The 19,238-nt window shown below is 45.6% G+C and overlaps 1 protein-coding gene across 8 annotated transcripts in view; it reads left to right on the top strand.

Annotated features, from left to right (window-relative positions):
- Nucleotides 1–19,238, top strand: part of ZNF346 (zinc finger protein 346) — a 75,720-nt gene that overhangs the window by 14,016 nt on the left and 42,466 nt on the right. For 5 of the 8 annotated variants that reach the window (XM_017896085.1, XM_017896086.1, XM_017896087.1 and 2 more), the window contains exons 2-5: nucleotides 9,036–9,139; nucleotides 9,688–9,780; nucleotides 12,327–12,471; nucleotides 18,348–18,581. In XM_017896085.1, the coding sequence (XP_017751574.1) occupies nucleotides 9,036–9,139; nucleotides 9,688–9,780; nucleotides 12,327–12,471; nucleotides 18,348–18,581 (576 nt within the window). The remainder of the gene's footprint in view (nucleotides 1–9,035; nucleotides 9,140–9,687; nucleotides 9,781–12,326; nucleotides 12,472–18,347; nucleotides 18,582–19,238) is intronic. The other 3 variants (XM_017896090.1, XM_017896089.1, XM_017896092.1) reach the window with 2 other exon arrangements.

Genomic DNA, 19,238 nt, shown 5'->3' with positions numbered 1-19,238 from the left:
TTTTTGAGACAGAGTCTTGCTCTGTCACCAGGCTGGAGTGCAGTGGTGCAATCTTGGCATGCTGGAATTACAAACATGAGCCACTACACCCAGCTTCTTTTTTTTTTTTTTGAGATGGAGTTTCGCCCTTGTTACCCAGGCTGGAGTGCAATGGTGCAATCTCGGCTCACTGCAACCTCTGTCTCCTGGTTTCAAGCGCTTCTCCTGCCTCAGCCTCCTGAGTTAGCTGGGATTACCAGCCTTCCACCATGCCCGGCTAATTTTTGTATTTTTTAGTAGAGATGGGGTTTTACCACGTTGGCCAGCCTGGTCTCAAACTCCTGACCTTAGGTGATCCGCCTGCCTCGGCCTCCCAAAATGCTGACATTACAGGCATGAGCCACCATGCCCGGCCTCTTCATGCCGTTTTCATTGGATAAAAATTTGAGCTTCTTGGCCGGGCGCGGTGGCTCACGCCTGTAATCCCAGCACTTTGGGAGGCCGAGGAGGGTGGATCACAAGGTCAGGAGATTGAGACCATACTGGCTAACACAGTGAAACCCCGTCTCTACTAAAAATACAAAAAAATTAGCCGGGCGTGGTGGCGGGCGCTTGTAGTCCCAGCTACTCCGGAGGCTGAGGCAGGAGAATGGCATGAACCCGGGAGGTGGAGATTGCAGTGAGCCGAGATCACGCCACTGCACTCCAGCCTGAGCGACTGAGCCAGACTCCATCTCAAAAAAAAAAAAAGAAAAAAAAAATTTGAGCTTCTTGAGACCATCAGCAATATGGATTTGGCCAGTCATGGTGGCCCACACCTGTAGTCCCAGCTGCTTGAGAGGCTGATGCAGAAGGATCACTTGAGGCCAGGAGTTTGAATTCAGCCTAGGCAACATAATGAGACTCTGACTCTAAAAAATTAAATTAAAAACAAAAACACAGTATGGACTCACAAAATGGAAGTACCAATGCTAAGTAGACTTAATAGGACCGTCTTGTTCATTCTTTTAGGCCATACTGCCCATTAAAATACTACATTGTCTAGGCCGGGCGCAGCTCACGCCTGTAATCCCAGCACTTTGGGAGGCCAAGGTGGGCAGATCACGAGGTCAGGAGATCGAGACCATCCTGGCTAACACGGTGAAACCCCGTCTCTACTAAAAATACAAAAAATTAGCCGGGCGTGGTGGCGAGTGCCTGTATTCCCAGCTACTCAGGAGGCTGAGGCAAGAGAATGACGTGAACCCAGGAGGCAGAGCTTGCAGTAAGCCAAGATGCACCACTGCACTCCAGCCTGGGTGACAGAGCCAGACTCTGTCTCAAAAAAAAAAAAAACAAAAAAAACTACATTGTCTAACTATTCTCACCCATGGGTAGATTATACCCAACCTCCATTTCTTATGATTGTTTGAGGGGTTTTTTGCTTTTGAGATGGGGGATCTTGCTCTGTCACCCAGCAGAGGTGCAGTCGTGCAATTATGGCTCACCACAACCTCAAACTGCTAGACTCAAGTGATTCCCCCCCATGTCAGTTTCCCTAGTAACCAGCACTACAGGCGTGTGCCACCACACCTGGATAATTTTAAATTTTTTTGTAAAGATGTGGTCTCACGTTGCTGCCTGTGTTGATCTCAAACTCCTGGCATCAAGCAGTCCTCTAGCCTCAGCCTCCCAAAGTGTCAGGATTACAGGGGTGGGCCACTGACTTAGCCCTAGGATCTTTTATTTGCTGCTTTCTAACTATAGCTGTACCTAAAAACCCTTTGCCTCCTAATAAGCTGAGTAGTAAATAGGTTTCATCTTCTTAAGGATCACCTTCAGTTAGTTGATGAATTTTTTTGTTTTGTTTTGTTTTGTTTTGTTTTGTTTTGTTTTGAGACAGAGTCTCGCTCTGTCACCCAAGCTGGGGTGCAGTGGCGTGATCTCCGCTCACTGCAAGCTCCGCCTCCTGGGTTCACGCCATTCTCCTGCCTCAGCCTCCCGAGTAGCTGGGACTACAGGCGCCCACCACCTCGCCCAGGTAATTTTTTGTATTTTTAGTAGAGATGGGGTTTCACCGTGTTAGCCAGGATGGTCTCGATCTCCTGACCTCATGATCTGCCCTCCTCGGCCTCCCAAAGTGCTGGGATTACAGGCGTGACCCACCGCGCCCCGCCCAGTTGATAAATGTATATAGAGCTCAGTTGTAGATTCTGAGGTCACATGTAGGCCTAAGGAATAGCAACTCATTTTTGAGATAGGGTCTCACTCCCTCACCAAGGCTGCAGTACAGCAGTACAGTCCTGGCTCACTGTAGCCCCGACCTCCCAAACTCAGGTGATCCTCCCACCTCAGCCACTTGAGTAGCAGGGATAACAAGTGTGCACCACTACTTTCAGCCAATTTTTTTGTAGTTTTTTATAGAGGTGGGGTTTCACCATGTTGTCCAGGCTGGTCTTAAACTCCTGGCTCAAACGATCCTCCCACCTCAGCCTCCTGAATAGCTGAGACTACAGGTGCATGCAGGCCACCACACCTGGCTTAAATTTCCTTTCTTTCTTTCTTTTTTCTTTTCTTTTTTTATTTTTTATTTTTTTTATTTTGAGACAGAGTCTTGCTGTGTCACCCAGGATGGAGGCTGGAGTGCAGTGACAGCTTACTTCACTGCAGCCTTGACCTCCTGGGCTCAAGTTCAGACAATCCTCCCACCTCAGCCTACCAAGTAGCTGGGACTACCAAGTAGCATGGAACTACATCAGTTTTCCAGCATCCATTGTCCAGCTTCATAGGTTGAGAGAGAAGTTGTTACAGTCAAAGCATCTTGCTTCCAGCAGAGCTGTGAAGGAAGCCTCAGAGACTATAAGTCACCTATTGGAACATATATGCACTATTCCTGGAGATGTTTCTGGAGGCCCAACCTAGTACCATACTTTCAGCCTCTCTAGTGATTTTCTTTTTTTTTTCTTTTTTTCTTTTTTTTTTTTTTTGAGATAGAGTCTCACTCTGTCGCCCAGGCTCAAGTGTAGTGGCACCATCTTGGCTCACTGCAACCTCTGTCTCCTGGGTTCAAGTGCTCCTTGTGCTTCAGCCTCCCAAGTAGCTGGGATTACACGCACACACCACCCTGCCTGCCTAATTTTTGTATTTTTGGTAGAGATGGGGTTTTGCCATTTTGGCAAGGCTAGTCGCAAACTCCTGGCCTCAAGCAGTCTGCCTGCCTTGGCCTTCCCAAGTGTTGGGATTACAGGCTGAACTGCCACACCCGGCCTCTCCAGTGAATGAATGAAAAGCACCTCATTTTCCATATCAAATCTTTTGCACCCTGGAGAGATAGTTGGTAGTTGGATTAAAGTTGTGTGCAGATATCATGGCAAAAAGGATGTGCAGTCAGGCTGCCATCTCAAAATTTTGACAATTATTATTATTATTATTATTTGAGATGCAGTTTTGCTCCTGTTGCCTGGGCTGGAGTGCAATGGCGCGATCTTGGCTGACTGCAACCTCCGCCTCCCGGGTTCAAGCGATTCTCCTGTCTCAGCCTCCTGAGTAACTGGGATTATTATAGGTGCCTGCCACCACACCCAGCTAATTGACTTTTTTTTTTTTTTTTTTTTTGAGACAGAGTCTCACTGTGTCGCCCAGGCTGGAGTGCAGTGGTGTGATCTCGGCTCACTGCAACCTCCGCCTCCTGGGTTAAAGCAATTCTCCTACCTCAGCCTCCCAAGTAGCTGGGACTACAGGCACCTGCCACCACGCCCGGCTAAACTTTTTTCTATTTTTAGTATAGACAGGGTTTCACTATGTTGGCCAGGCTGGTCTTGAACTCCTGACCTCGTGATCCGCCTGTCTCTGCCTCCCAAAGTGCTGGTATTACAGGCGTGAGCCACTGCACCCGGCCTAATTGACAATTTTACCTAAGTTGGTTTTTTTTTCCCCCTCTGTGGGCCTTAGCTTCCTCCAGCCTCATACACCTCTCAGTTTTTGTGGGTCAGCAATTTGGGAAAGGCTTGGCTAGATAGTTCTGATTCAGGGTCTCTTATGCAGTTGCAGCCAGATGGTGGCTCAAATTGAAACAGCAGGGAAATGGGGCATCTGGGAGCTAGAGCTGAAACAACAGCGGAGTGGAGCCTTGGGGGGCTGGCCAGACATCTCTCTCTTTTCATGTGGTGTCAGAAACTCTCCATGTGGTCTTGATGCATGAAATAGTCTGGGCTTCCTCACAACTTGGTGGCCTCAGAGCGGTCAGACTGCTTACATGGTGGCCAAAGACTTTAAAAGCAAGCATTCGCAATTTGGTTCCTTTTTATAATTTTTACTTTAGTGTGTTTATGTTGCTTAGTGGTCAGATTAGTGATTCAACAAGATCTTGTTCTAAACACCTGGAACGTATAAGGCCTTGATTTTGTACTGTTGGATCTGTGTGTTGGTAGGGAAGCATATTCAAAGTTCATGTCATTTTGAGATCTACCCTTCCCACGAGGTCCTTTGCATCTCTTACATGTGCGTATGCAGCCTCAGGGTGGGCCATGAGTACATGGTTAACTTGGGCCCTCTCAGGTCTGTGCTGTCACACAGTCTCAGCCAGGAACACACTTGCCCCAACCATGACGACACCTCCAGCCAGTGGAGCCTTTGACTCTTCCTGCTTACTGCCTTGGAAATCATCACTTCCATCAACAATATAGAAAACATGCAAGGGAAATCAAGTGATTTCCTTCCATCTGTATGGAAGCTATTTGTTTTCATGGCCAGCACCTTCTTGCCAGAGTTTCTACACCGAGTGCAGGAGGGGCTGAGAACAGCCTCACCTGAGCCTGGGAAGTTGAGGCTACAGTGAGCTGACATTATGCCACTGCAGTCCAGCTTGGGCACTGCAGCCTGGGCAACCCTGAATTTTTGTTTGTTTGCTTGTTTGTTTTTCCCCCATTTGGGGAAAAAAAAAAGCCACTGATTCCTACTGTTCTTACCTGAAGTTCAGCAGTTTTGCAAGCATAAAGTTGCTCAGATTGTTAAGTCCCTTTGGTTAACTTCCAGAGTGCTGAAGTGGTTGGTTTTGTCAGTTTTGTCTGGTTTTGTCAGTTTTGTCCTGTTTTATTGTTGCTTCTGCAGGAGAAGATTTCCTCGCTCTGCCTTGGCCAGAAGTTCTACCTTGTACTCACCTTGTTTTATATTCAACTTCGCTTCCTCTGCCTGACTTCAACATTGGGAGGGTCCCAAGGCTCAGTCTCTGAACCTCTTTCCTTCTTCATCTATGCCAGGCATTTTCTTCCAACCCCATAGCGTTAAATATGATTGATACACTAATGATTCCCCATTTATGTCTCCAACTCTGATCTCCCCCTTGAACTTCAAGTGACTGACAGATCTGAATCTCCAACTCATGTCCACCTGTATATCTGATAGACTACTCACATTCACATAACAAAAAGTCTTTAATTTTTCCTCCAAGGCTATCTTCCCCTAGTTCTAATCTATTCACTTGTTCAAGTTCAAAACCTAGGAGTTATCCTTGACTCCTTTCCTTCCTTCACTCCCACCCCCACATCCAGTCAAAGAAATCAGATGTCAAACCTACTGCCGGAACATAATTCCAAATTCATTCACTTTTCTCTGTCTCCACGGACAATCTGCCTAGTCCAAGCTTCCATCTATTCTCTGAAGACTATAGCAGCCTCCTCCTTGTTCTTTCTGCTTCCATTCTTGTCCCCATACATTCTGTTGACAACAACTGTCAGAGTAATCTTTCCAAGGGCAAACCAGATATTGTCATCTCTCATTACACTAACAATAAAATCCTTAGTTCATACTGTGACTTATGGAGCTTTATATTCATTCAACATGATCTAGTAGGCCTCATGCTGTCTCTCCAACTTAATTTCCTACCATTCTTCTCTCATTCACCATATTCCAGGCATACTGGGCTTCTCTCCATTCTTTGAACGTGGAATATGCCAAACTCATCCCTGCCTCACAGACTTAATACTGTTTCAGGCTGGAACACTCTTTTCCTGTAAGCCGTATGGCTGACACTTCTCCATGATGATTTTTTTTTTTTTTTTTTTTTTTAATTTTCAGAGTCGAGGTATCTCTCTGTTGCCTATGCTGGAGTACAGTGGCACAATCACGGCTCACTGCAGCTTCAAACTTCTAGGCTCAAGGGATTCTGCCACCTCAGCCTCCTGAGTAGCTAACTACAGGCATGCACCACCATGCCCAACTACGTTTTGGGTTTTTTTTTTTATTATTGTTTTTATAGAGATGTGGCTCTCCCTGTGTTGCCCAGGACAGTCTCAAACTTCTGGGTTGAAGCAGTCCTCTTGCCTCAGCCTCTCGAGTTGCTGGGATTATAGGTGTGAGCTACCACAACTGGCCCTGTGATGGGCTTTACTAACTCTCCTGCCCCGTCATTCTCTACCATGTACTCTGCTTGTTTGCATAGCATTTCTAATTCTCTGTCATTATCTTATTTTTTACTTTATACCCCGTCTTATTTGTTGGTATGGCCCCCAGCACTAAGTGCAGTGTTGGCACAAAGCAGGTACTATGTGAATGTGCTCTCTAAGGCCAGAGAGTGCATTCCAGCAGAGAGGTACATTTATTTAGCAGGCACTTGCCTACCCCTGCTGTGGGTTTAGGAGTCTGATTGTGAATATGCTTGAAACCTCATCTCTTGAACAAAACAAAATCCACAATCTCCAGGTGAGGAAGTGATGACTGAACTCTGACCTCTGGGTATTACCTACCCCATGTGGGTTTCTGATTCTGAGAAGCCTCTGACCCTCTTCTTTTTTCTTCTTTTTTCTTCTTCTGTGTGTGTGTGTGTGTGTGTGTGTGTGTGTGTGTCCGAGTTTCGCTGTTGCCCAGGCTGGAGTGCGATGGCACAATCTCGGCTTACTACAGCCACCACCTCCGAGGTTCAAGTGATTCTCTTGCCTCAGTCTCCCAAGTAGTAGGGATTACAGGCATGCGTCACCACACCCGGCTAATTTTGTATTTTTAGTAGAGATAGGGTTTTACCATGTTTGCCAGGCTGGCCTCGAGCTCCTGACCTCAGATGATCCACCCACCTGGGCCTCCCAAAGTGCTGGCGGATTACAGGCATCAGCCATTGTGCCCGGCCGCCTCTGACCCTCTTTTAAAAGCCCTGGGCCAATTCTGTTTATAGAGTCACTCCTCTTGGTTTTTCAGAGCATAGCTAAGGCAGGCAAGGTCTTTCACAAAATTTACCATTGTAAGAGAAAATGCAGATATAAAAGAGATCATTAGGGACGGAAATACAGCCCTTCTGCCTAAAAGGGCTGACACAGGTAAGCTTTAGATTTTGTGGATTAGGGAGAGGCATCTTAAAAGCTCCCCACCAGGAACCTCTGCCAGGGCATCGACTTTTTTTTTTTTTTTTTTAAGACAGGGGCTTGCTCTGTTATCCAGGCTGGAGTACAGTGGCACTAACATTGCTTGCCGTAGCCTTGACCTCCTGAGCTCAAGCAATCCTTCTGTCTCTGTCTCAGCCTCAGTCTCCCATGAAGCTGGGACCACAGGCATGTGCCACCACCCCCAGCTAGTTTTTGGTTTGTTGGTTTGTTTGTTTCTATGTAGAGACAGAGTCTCACCATCTTGCCCAGGCTGGTCTCAAGCTCCTGGGCTCAATCCATCCTCCTACCTCAGCCTCCCAAAATGCTGGGATTACAGGCATGAGCTACTGTGCCTGGTCTTGACCACTTTTTGGCTGAGACCAGGAGATTAAAAATGTTGTCTTGCCCTCCTCTCCCAGTTTTAGACTTTGCCTCTGCCTCACATTGCCAGTGCCATGATAGAACTCATGCCTTGGCCAGGCGCAGTGCCTCACACCTGTAATCCCAGCACTTTGGAAGGCCAAGGCGGGCGGATCACGAGGTCAGGAGATTGAGACTATCCTGGCTAACACAGTGAAACCCTGTCTCTACTAAAAATACAAAAAAATTAGTCGGGCGTGGTGGCAGGCGCCTGTAATCCCAGCTACTCGGGAAGCTGAGGCAGGAGAATGGCGGGAACCCAGGAGGCGGAGCTTGCAGTGAGCCGAGAACGCTCCACTGCACTCCAGCTTGGGCGACAGAGCAAGACTCTGTCTCAAAAAAAAAAAAAGGAACTCATGCCTTGGGAGAGAGATTTTACCTCTCCTCAAAAAGGTAAGACTGTTCTCCAGGCCATGTTTCATACAGTGTGGCACTTATGTAATATGTTATGTGATTTTATTTTATTTATTTATTTAGAGATGGAGTCTAGCTCTGTCACCCAAGTTGGAGTTAGTGGCACAACCTCAGCTCACTACAACCTCTGCCTCCAGGGTTCAGACAATTCTCGTGCCTCAGCCTCTTGAGTAGCTGGGATTATAGGCGCCTGCCACCACGCCTGGCTAATTTTTGTATTTTTAGTAGAGACAGGGTTTCACCATGTTGGCCAGGATGGTCTCAAACTCCTGACCTCAGGTGATCTGCCCACCTCAGCCTCCCAAAGTGCTAGGATTACAGGTGTGAGCCACCACGCCCTGCTCTGTTACGTGATTTTAAATGTTTCAAAGTCAGTTTGAGAACAATGAGAAAAGTATTCCCTTTTCGAGTCTTCCAGTCCTCCTGATTCTATCTGGGAAGAAGTTTCAGTTGGGTACTACCATATCTTAAAACCTCTCAGCACAGTTGCTGTTCTCTTCTTCCTGGAGAATGCTTCAAGCCTCATTTTATCATATTTATTTTATTGGTATCTACTTAAGTTTATGATCTAAAGATTCCTTTTTAAAAGAAGTTCCTAAGTAAAGAAAGTTGGCATACATAAAATTATAAAATAAGTAATAGTGTAGGTGGCATGAGAACACAGCATGAGTCACGGCGGCAGTAGGAAAGGCTGGCTGAGGTCTGCCAGTGTCCTAGTATGGCATCCCATCATTCAGTGCCTGTGTTTGAGGCAGAGTTGAAAGACAGTGCTGTTGAGGTAGTGTTTGTCATTCTTTTTTTTTTTTTTTTTTTTTTTTTTTTTCCATTTTTTTAGAGGTAGTTGTTTGTCAACTCAGTGATTTCTTGGATTTCTTGTTTTCCCCTCTATAGTGGAGCACATGATCCAGAAGAACCAATGTCTCTTCACCAACACCCAGTGTAAGGTTTGCTGCGCCTTGCTTATTTCTGAGTCCCAGAAGCTGGCACATTACCAGGTATGCCATCATACTTTTAGAGCTGCGTTTCTTTTCAGACCTGATGCCAAACCCCTAATTCTCCCTGGCTTGCATGGTGAAGTGTAATTGCTGCTTAGCCACCCAGATGTTGCCTCCATGCATGTTGGCTTGTGACTTGAAGATTGACTTAATTTCCCTGAGTCTCATCTCCCCTATCCAAATCAGGATCATTATATGTGTATCTTCCCTTGCAGCTTGGCATAGCATAAAGTATGAGCTTTGGTATTAAATAGATCTGAGTTTGAATCAAAACTCTGCTACTCATCTTGAGCAAGAAACTTCATCATTTCTAGACATCATTTCCTCATCCGTAAAATAGAAATGGTCATACTTTTCTCATAGATTGTGAAGATTAAATTTGATAGCTGTAAAATGCCTTGCACAGAGCAGGAACTCAAACTTCCCTCACCTCCTCCTCAAAACTTTTTGTGAGGATGAATCAGATGAAAATCTAGTAAGTGTTTTTGAGTGCCTTAAGTATGAAGTAGCATTTGGCTATCTTTGATCTTTTCCCTGGGTTTTTGCAGAGCAAAAAACATGCCAACAAAGTGAAGAGATACCTAGCAATCCATGGAGTGGAGACATTAAAGGGGGAAACGAAGAAGCTAGACTCAGATCAGGTAATACAACTGACATATTGAGCCTGCTTGCTTCCTGATGAAGCCAGCCAGCAGGTTGGTGTGGTGAGCAAGTCAGACTGTCTTGGCTTCAAATCCTGGCCCTGTTGTGTAACTTGGGCAAGTCTATTACTTCACAAAGCCTTGATTTCTTCCTGTGTAAAAATGAGGATGGTAATACCAACTACCTTTCAGGATTTTTCGAAACTAAAATTGAGGGCAGGTTTATAAAAAGCACCGAATTCAGAGCCTGGCACATAGTAGGGACTCAGTAATGGAGCCAGTATTACATATTACAACCTAGTGGTTTATTGGAGCCAGACAAGAGAAAGTGGAAAGAAGCCAGGCTGCTTGCTTTCTCGAGAGCCAGGGAAAAGAACTAAGTTCAGCACTTGAATGTTTTGAATAAATAAACAGAAGTAACTCCTTTCCAAATGCCTGCTCTGATTTAGAGGTGATCACATGTGCTTTTTGGCTCAGAAATATTATGAGCATTATGCTGAAGCAACCCCCAACCCCTCAGGAGTACCATCTCATCATGGGAAAAGAAATTGAGCAGACTAGGGCTCAAAGCTGGCTGTGTGTCTTACTGGTCGGGTGACCTGGCCAAGTCACTTAACCTCTGCGAACTTCACCCATGAAGTAAAGATAATTCCTACTTCTTAAGGGTATTGTGAGGTAAAATTTCAATTCCCGGTAGATGCTCAGTAAATAAGAGTTTACTCTATAAACTGCTACCTCCTATTATAGTAGCCACAGGTTAGGAAGGTCCTTGTTTATCTCTTCTCAAAATTCACTGGACTCATCCCCTGGTTTCCCTTCTTATTATTTATTTATTTATCCCTGGATTCCCTCCTTTCTATCTATTTCTCTATCTGTCTCTTTATGAGACAGGACCTGGCTCTGTCACCCAGGCTATAGTGCAGTGGTGCAATCATGGCTCACTGCAGCTTCAACCTCCCAAGCTCAAGTGATCTTTCCACTTCAGCCTCCCAAGTAGCTAGGCCTGCAGGCACACACCACCACGCCTGGCTAACTGGAGTGCAGTGGCACGATCTCAGCTCACTGCAACCTCCACCTCCTGGGTTGAAGCGATTCTCCTGCCTCAGCCTCCCAAGTAGCTGGGACTACAGGCATGTGCCACCACGCCCAGCTAATTTTTGTATTTTTAGTAGAGACAGGGTTTCACCAGGTTGGCCAGGCTGGTCTCAAATCCCTGACCTCAAGTGATCTGCCTGCCTCAGCCTCCCAAAGTGCTGGGATTACAAGTGTGAGCCACTGCGCCCAGACACCTGGCTGAGTTTTTTAAAATTTTTTCGTAGAGACAGGGTTTCGCTTTGTTGCCCAGGCTGGTCTCAAATTCCTGGTCTCAAGTGATCCTCCTGCCTCAGGCTCCCAAAGTACCAGGATTACAGGTCTGAACCACCACACCTGGCCCTTTTCTTATAATTTATAATTCAGGAAGGCAAGATCAACTCTGTGACCCTGGGCAGGTTATTTTACATCTTTGCACCCTATTCAGAGATCAGGCTTTCTGAGAGAGATGTTGGAATCCCTTTATGTAGTCTCGAAATACACAGTTTTCTAGCCTAATCATAATCAGCAAGTAGAACACAGTGGGAGGCTGGGTGCAGTGGCTCATGCCTGTAATCCTAGGAATTTAGGTGGCTGAGGCGGGCAGATTGCTTGAACTCAGGAGTTTGAGACCACCCTAGGCAACGTGGTGAAACCCCATCTCTACAAAAAACACAAAAATTAGCCAGGTGTGGTGGTGTGTTCCTGTAGTCCAGCTACTTGAGGGGGTGAGGTGGGAGAATTGCTTGAGCCCTGGAGGTGGAGGTTCCAGTGAGCCGAGATCGTGCCATTGCACTCCAGTCTGGGCAACAGAGTGAGACCCTGTCTCAAAAAAAAAACACACAACCTAATGGTCCACTTGTTCAGCAAACTCTGAGCATCTACTGTGTGCCAGACTCCAGCGGGGTGTGAAGGATAGGAAACAAAAATGAGTCAAATAGTCCCTGTTCCAGTGTTACACTTGAGTTCACAGAAAAGTCTCCTAAGCTATGACACACTGTCAGTTTAGGGTGGCAAGGGGTAGGACAGAGGTCTATTTAATGTACTCTCGGAGTACAGAATAGGAGCAGGGTTAATTATTCTTCCTGGAATACACAGACAAAGGGACTTGATAGTTGTTTACTGAATGATTTTTTTTTTTTTTTTTTTTTTGAGAGAAAGTCCCCCAGAAGAAAAGCTTTTATTTAAATTGGGTCTTCAAGGCTAAGCAGACACGCTGCCAAGCAGGAAAGGAAGGAAGAGCATTTTAGACAGCAGGAATGGCCAAAGCAAAGCAAGGAAGCATCAGAGAATAAAGTGGGGGATGGTGAGTAGAGCCTGGGACGAAGTAGCTGGAGAAGAATCTAGAAAGTAGGTTGGGGTTAATGTGTGACGGGGGCCATAAATGCCTATTCTGTTATGGGCAGTGGGGAACCATTGAAGGTTTTCTGGCGGGGCAGTGGTATGATCAGACCTGTGTTCTTTCTTCCAACCAGAAGAGCAGCAGAAGCAAAGACAAGAACCAGTGCTGCCCCATCTGTAACATGACCTTTTCCTCCCCTGTCGTGGCCCAGTCGCACTACCTGGGGAAGACCCACGCAAAGAACTTAAAGCTGAAGCAGCAATCCACTAAGGTGGAAGGTACTGGTTTTCCTGAGTAGTGCTGTAGTGGGACCCCTCCTGTCCTCAGGGCACCATTGCCAGGGACTCACAGAGATCCTCACTGGGGCCACAGACTTGAAGAGGTTGAATTCCTTTTGAGAACCCTTAAAAATCTCCAAGTAGACCCAGTTTCATTGAAATGCAATCTCAGAATTATGCTCACCTAACCTCCCTTTCTTTGGTTATAGATTTTTCTCTATAGCCTGAGCTTTTGTCCTGACTAATAATTATAACTCAGGAGTGCCAAAGTCCTCCAGGCCATGCATACCATGAGAGCATTCTGTCTTCTACCTCTCTCACTTAGATTTTTCCATCCCAGCATCCACCTGCCCTTATTACTGCATGTTCCAAGTTGAAAGCTAAATCCTTGTCTTTTTCACATGCTCAGGTTATGGCCTACTCACTTTAATCCTCAAAAGCTGCCTGTTCTCCTCAAGACAGGGACTTGTCCTTCAAAGCTGAATACTTCAGTGCTGCTACTACTGCCCTGCAATCTGTAACTGCCATGAATTCATTCCCAGTACAGTGACTTCTGAAATAGCCCCCTTTATCTTGTCACGACTAAGGCTCAGCCCTCACTTTCATCTCATTAACTCCTGACTTTCTGGGATTTTAACCTCTGCTAATTGCAATCAGTCAAGAGTGAAAGTTCTTTGATGTTTATTTCATTGTTTCCTTGATAATTTTTGCTTCTCTATTTTGGACCAAGAAGTAGACTACACTGTTAGTAATACTATGATCCTTTATATGTTTACTGACAACAGTGTTTTGGAAGGCTTTGAAGGTAGTGTGAAAAATCACTCATAATTTTTTTTTTTTTTGAGACGGAGTCTCACTCTGTTGCCCAGGTTGAAGTACAGTGGCGTGATCTCGGCTCACTGCCCAGGTTCGTGCCATTCTCCTGCCTCAGCCTTACTGATAGCTGGGACTACAGGCACCCATCACCATGCCCGGCTAATTTTTTTGTATTTTTTAGTAGAAACGGGGTTTCACCATGTTAGCCAGGATGGTCTCAATCTCCTGACCTCGTGATCCACCTGCCTCGGCCTCCCAAAATGTTAGGATTATAGGCGTAAGCCACCACACCAAAACCTTTTTTTTTTTTTTTAAAAATAGAGATCGCTTCTCACTATATTGCTCAGGCTGGTCTTGAACTCCTGGCCTTAAGTGATCCTCCCATCTTGGCCTCCCAGAATGCTGGGATTACAGGCATGAGCCACCACACCTGGCCACTCATAATTACACCTTTTGATCACACCCACATCTAGTTATTCATGGAAAACAGCAGAATGTGGACTTTGAAGTCACAGAGTCCCAGGTTTAAAAGCCTGGCACTGTTACTGTTGATATGAGTTTTTTGTGTCTGAACTGCCTAACCTATACAATGATAATAATACTATCTACTTCATCGGTTGTGAGGATACAATAATGTGTATTAAAAACACAGGACATAGGCCGGGCGTGGTGGCTCATGCCTGTTGTAATCCCAGCACTTTGGGAGGCCGAGGTGGGCAGATCACTTGAGGTCAGGAGTACCAGACTAGCCTGGTCAACATGGTGAAACCCTGTCTCTACTAAAAATAACAAAAATTAGCTGGGCGTGGTGGCACGAGCCTGTAGTCCCAGCTTCTTGGGAGGCTGAGGCAGGAGAATCACTTGAACCCAGGAGCCGGAGGTTGCAGTGAGCCGAGATCACGCCATTGTACACCAGCCTGGGGGACAGAGCAAGACCCTGTCTCAAAAAAAAAAAAAAAAAAACAATTTTATAAGGTCACAGACTTCTTTTTCCACAAATGGGAAAATTCTCTGCATTATGCCTGGTCCCTGAAATTTCATACTCAAGAGATTATTTTCCATATTCATGTTCAGCTTTTGCAACATACTTTGTTTTTATATAGTTGTGATTGTCATGCATGTACCCTTTATATCCTGCTCTTACTTTTCATTTAATTTTACAGCTTAAGCACATTTCCATGTTATTACACGACTTTATAACTATATTTCTGAGATTAAACACTTTTTAATGTAAAAGTAATATAAGCATGTTGTGAGAGAGAAAGAAAACATGGATAAATGGAAAGAAAAGTTACCCATAATTTTACCATTCACAGATAAACACTGTTAACATTTTGGTTTCTCCTATAATCTGTTTCTCCTATAATCTTATTGTTATGTGTATCTGTGTATATCTGTGTGTGTATTTGTTTTATGTATATCTAGGTTAACTCCGTGTATATGTGCATATAAACATAGACTACTTTAAATAACTTTAATGTTTTTATAAAAACAATGCATACTCATTATGAATAATTCCACTTCAAACAATTGCAAAAGATACAAAGAAGAAACTAAAATGTCACCCAAATCCTACCACCAAGAGAGAAATACTGTTAATATGTTGGTGATGTTTCAAAATACCAGTATACACATATGGATTACACATGTGGGGTTTTTTAATTATTTTTTTAATTTATTTTAATTAATTAATTTATTTATTTTGAGATGGTGTCTCGCTCTGTCACCCAGGCTGGAGTGCAGTGGCACGATCTCGGCTCAGTGCAACCTCTGCCTCCTGCATTCAAGCGATTCTGCCTCAGCCTCCCAAGTAGCTGGGACTACAGGCGCGTGCCACCACACCTGGCCAATTTTTGTATTTTTAGTAGAGACGGGGTTTCACTGTGTTGCTCAGGCTGCTCTTGAACTCCTGGCCTCAGACAATGATCTTACCTTATGGTATGTACAATTGCCTTCTTTTATGTTTTTTGTGTTTTTTTTGAGATGGAGTCTCCCTCTTCTACCCAGGCTGGAGTGAAGTGGCGCGATCTCAGCTCACTGCAACCTCTGCCCCCCGGGTTCAAGCGATTCTCCTGCCTCAGCCTCCCGAGTAGCTGGGATTACAGGTGCTCACCACCATGCCCAGCTAATGTTTTGTGTTTTTTTGAGACGGAGTCTTGCTGTCGCCCAGGCTGGAGTGCAATGATGCAACCTTGACTCACTGCAGCCTCCACCTTCTGGGTTCAAGCAATTCTCTTGACTCAGCCTCCCAAGTAGCTGGGACTCTAGGCACCCACCACAACGCCCGGCTAATTTTTGCATTTTTAATAGAGACGGGGTTTCACCATATTGGTCAGGCTAGTCTTGAACTCCTGACCTCAGGTGATCCACCCACCTCAGCCTCCCAAAGTGCTGGGATTACAGATGTGAGCACCATGCCTGGCCAGTTATGTATTTTTAGTAGAGATGGAATTTCACCATGTTAGGCTGGTCTCAAACTCCTGATCTCAGGTAATCCACCCGCCTCAGCCTCCCAAAGTCCTGGGGTTACAGGCGTGAGCCACCATGCCCTGCCTAATTTTTGTATTAGTAGCGATGGGGTTTCACCATGTTGGCCAGGCAGATCACTAACTCCTGATTTCAGGTGATTCACCTGCCTCTGCCTCCCAAAGTGCTAGGATTACAGGTGTGAGCTACTGCACCTGGCCATACAATTGCCTTCTATACGTTTTTTATTTAATATGACATTTGTATTTCCCCGTTATTAAAAAATTTTTTATAAGCGTTTTTAGTGACTGCATCATACCACATTTAACATTCCTCTAATGCTGAACATTTAATCTCCCCACCCCCCACTTTTTGGTGTTACAAATAACACTACAGTGAACATCTCTGTAGAACACTTTATTATATTTCAGTTTATTTTCAGAGAACAGACTCTATATCCCTCATTTTATTGGATGCGCATTAAATGGTTCTTCTAAGCTTAACTTACCCTTTCACCTCTGATGCTTCTCTTCAGTATCTCAAAGAATGACCGTTCTCTCTTACAACCATTATATCTCTTTTCTGATGTTAAAAATCTACATTCATTACAGAAAAGTTGGAAAATAGTAGGCCGGGTGCAGTGGCTCACGCCTGTAATTCCAGCACTTTGGGAGGCTGAGGCGGGTGGATCACCTGAGGTCAGGAGTTTTGAGACCAGCCTGACCAACATGGAGAAACCCCGTCTCTACTAAAAATACAAAATTAGCTGCGCATGGTGGCGCATGCCTGTAATCCCAGCTACTTGGGAGGCTGAGGCAGGAGAATCGCTTGAACCTCGGAGGCAGTGGTTGCAGTGAGCCGAGATCAGCCAGGCTGGTCTCAGAACTCCTGAGTCAGATCATCTGCCTGCCTCAGCCTCCCAAAGTGCTGGGATTACAGGCACGAGCCGTTGCGCCTGGCCTGTAACTTGATTTTTTTACACTCTAACACCACAAACAGAATATTTTCTCATATTATAAGATATTCTACAACATGTACATTACTGTTTTAATGACTTGCTGAAACAAAATCAACGAGCAGAGAAATTGAGATTCCATCTCTACTGGAAAACCATGTGTGGGAAAGGCCAGAAAATTTCTTCTGGCTTGCCCAAAATCCTCAAAACTTCCCCAGTTGAAGTGATACAGGTATGGAAGAGCATCTGAGACATCTCATCTCAGTCCTTCTGAGTCCCATCCATCCTCCACCACTGGTGAGGGCTTCTGGGCCCCACATTTTTAAAGCAGTAGTTGCTAGGTTGACACCATTTCAGCCACATGGACTTGTTAGTGAGTTGTGGCATCCACTTTATGAGGCAGCAGCGCAGCCTGCAGTCAACATCTAGCCATATGTTGATGCACAAGAGGCTCACAGGTATGCCTACACCAGGTTCTGATTAAATGAATTCATTGGCCAGAATCAGGGATGTTTTCTGAAGGTGAAAGTAAGAGCTATAGCCTTCAGGTCTTCTTGCCACACTCTGGCAGCCTAGCGTAGCAAAGAGAGCATAGGCTTTAGGGTCACAAACCTGGCTTCACTCACTAGCTGGGTCACCTTGGGCAAGCCACTTCACTCGTCTGAGCCTCAGTTTTTCTGAATAATGTGGCAAAGTGATACCTACCTCATTGGGGTAGTTCTGAGGACCAAAGGAGAAAATACATATACAATACACATCACTAATTTTTTTTTTTTTTTTTTTTTTCTTGAGACGGAGTTTCCGCTCTTGTCGCCCAGGCTGGAGTGCAATGGCACAATCTCGGCTCGCTGCAACCTCCGCCTCCCGGGTTGAAGTGATTCTCCTGCCTCAGCCTCCCGAGTAGCTGGGATTACAGGCACATGCCACCATGCCCAGCTAATTTTGTATTTTTAGGAGAGATGGGGTTTCACCATGTTGGCCAGGATGGTCTCAATCTCTTGACCTCGTGATCCGCCTGCCTTGGCCTCCCAAAGCCCTGGAATTACAGGCATGAGCAAAACGCATAACTAAATGTTAATGGTCCTCTTTTCTCTCTGCTCTGCCTATTAATATGCAACGTAGCCTAAAAGGCATCCCTAGTATGGTTACCTTTTCTAAATGACCCTGTATGAGCTCCAGGAACTCAAGCCTCAATTTCTGTATCTGTGCATTGGTTCCCAGCTCTGCAACTGTATTACTTCAAGGATGAGAATAAAACTCCCAAACTTTGTGTCCCACTTGCTGTGAAGTTCTGGGAAATGCTGAGGTATCCCTGCAAGAATGCAAGTATGCATCTCTAGTCTATTGTAATTTGACAACTTGATAGGAGAAGTTCAGAGCCTCCTAAGAATATGAGAAAAATCAGGATTTGTGGGCTTAAAGTAGTTAAAGTTGCTGAATGAAATAGCCAGTCTTTGGGCTCCCTCAGATCTTCGCAGGTTTCCCAATTAGAGAATGCAGTCACGTGTGTGATTCACACAGGCAGTGCCACATCTGCAAGTGGGATTAACTGGTGTCACAGCCCTTTCTATTCAGCATACTCAAAAGCCTGGCACCTTCTGGGTTTTTCATTGTTTCTGTTTGAACTCTCTCACCGCAGCTCTGTCGAAACGCCTTACAAATCCTTTCCTTGTGGCCTCCACCTTAGCCTTGCACCAGAATAGAGAGATGATAGACCCAGACAAGTTCTGCAGCCTCTGCCATGCGACTTTCAACGACCCTGTCATGGCTCAACAACATTATGTGGGCAAGAAACACAGAAAACAGGAGACCAAGCTCAAACTAATGGCACGCTATGGGCGGCTGGCGGACCCTGCTGTCACTGACTTTCCAGGTGAGGGGGCCTAGCTCACACCCAGAGCTGGACCAGGGCTTAGCCACTGGGGCTCCCTGGACCAGCCGACGTTGTGCTTTTCCTCCTTAGGTCTTGTGAGTAGAGTTTGCAAACTCAGATGCCTACAGAAGCCAGATGAGAAATTAAAATGAAAGCCAGGAAGGGGATATGGTCAGCTGAAGAGTGAATGCCACTCCTACTCAGCTGTTACCATATCTTTCAGGTTTTCTTTTTTTTTTTTTTTTTCTTTTTTGAGACGGAGTCTTGCTCTGTCACCCAGGCTGGAGTGCTGGAGTGCAGTAGCACGATCTCAGCCCACTGCAAGCTCCGCCTCCCAGATTCTAGCCATTCTCCTCCCTCAGCCTCCCAAGTTGCTGGGACTACGGGTGCCTGCCACCACGCCCAGCTAATTTTTTTGTATTTTTAGTAGAGACGGGGTTTCACCATGTTAGCCAGGATGGTCTCGATCTCCTGACCTCGTGATCCACCCGCCTCAGCCTCCCAAAGTGCTGGGATTACAGGCATGAGCCACTGTGCCCGGCCCTCTTTCAGGTTTTCCAAAGACTCTGGAAAGCCAGATTTATATAGAAATCCCTCTGTTGTTGTTTTTGTTTTTCTTTTTTTTGAGGCGGGAGTCTCAAGCCACCGCGTCCGTCC

Source organism: Rhinopithecus bieti, unplaced genomic scaffold (assembly GCF_001698545.2).
Source record: "Rhinopithecus bieti isolate Rb0 unplaced genomic scaffold, ASM169854v2 scaffold_26546, whole genome shotgun sequence".
Lineage (NCBI taxonomy): Eukaryota > Metazoa > Chordata > Mammalia > Primates > Cercopithecidae > Rhinopithecus > Rhinopithecus bieti.
Note: the sequence above shows the minus strand (reverse complement) of the source record. Positions and strands in the feature narration are given on the sequence as shown.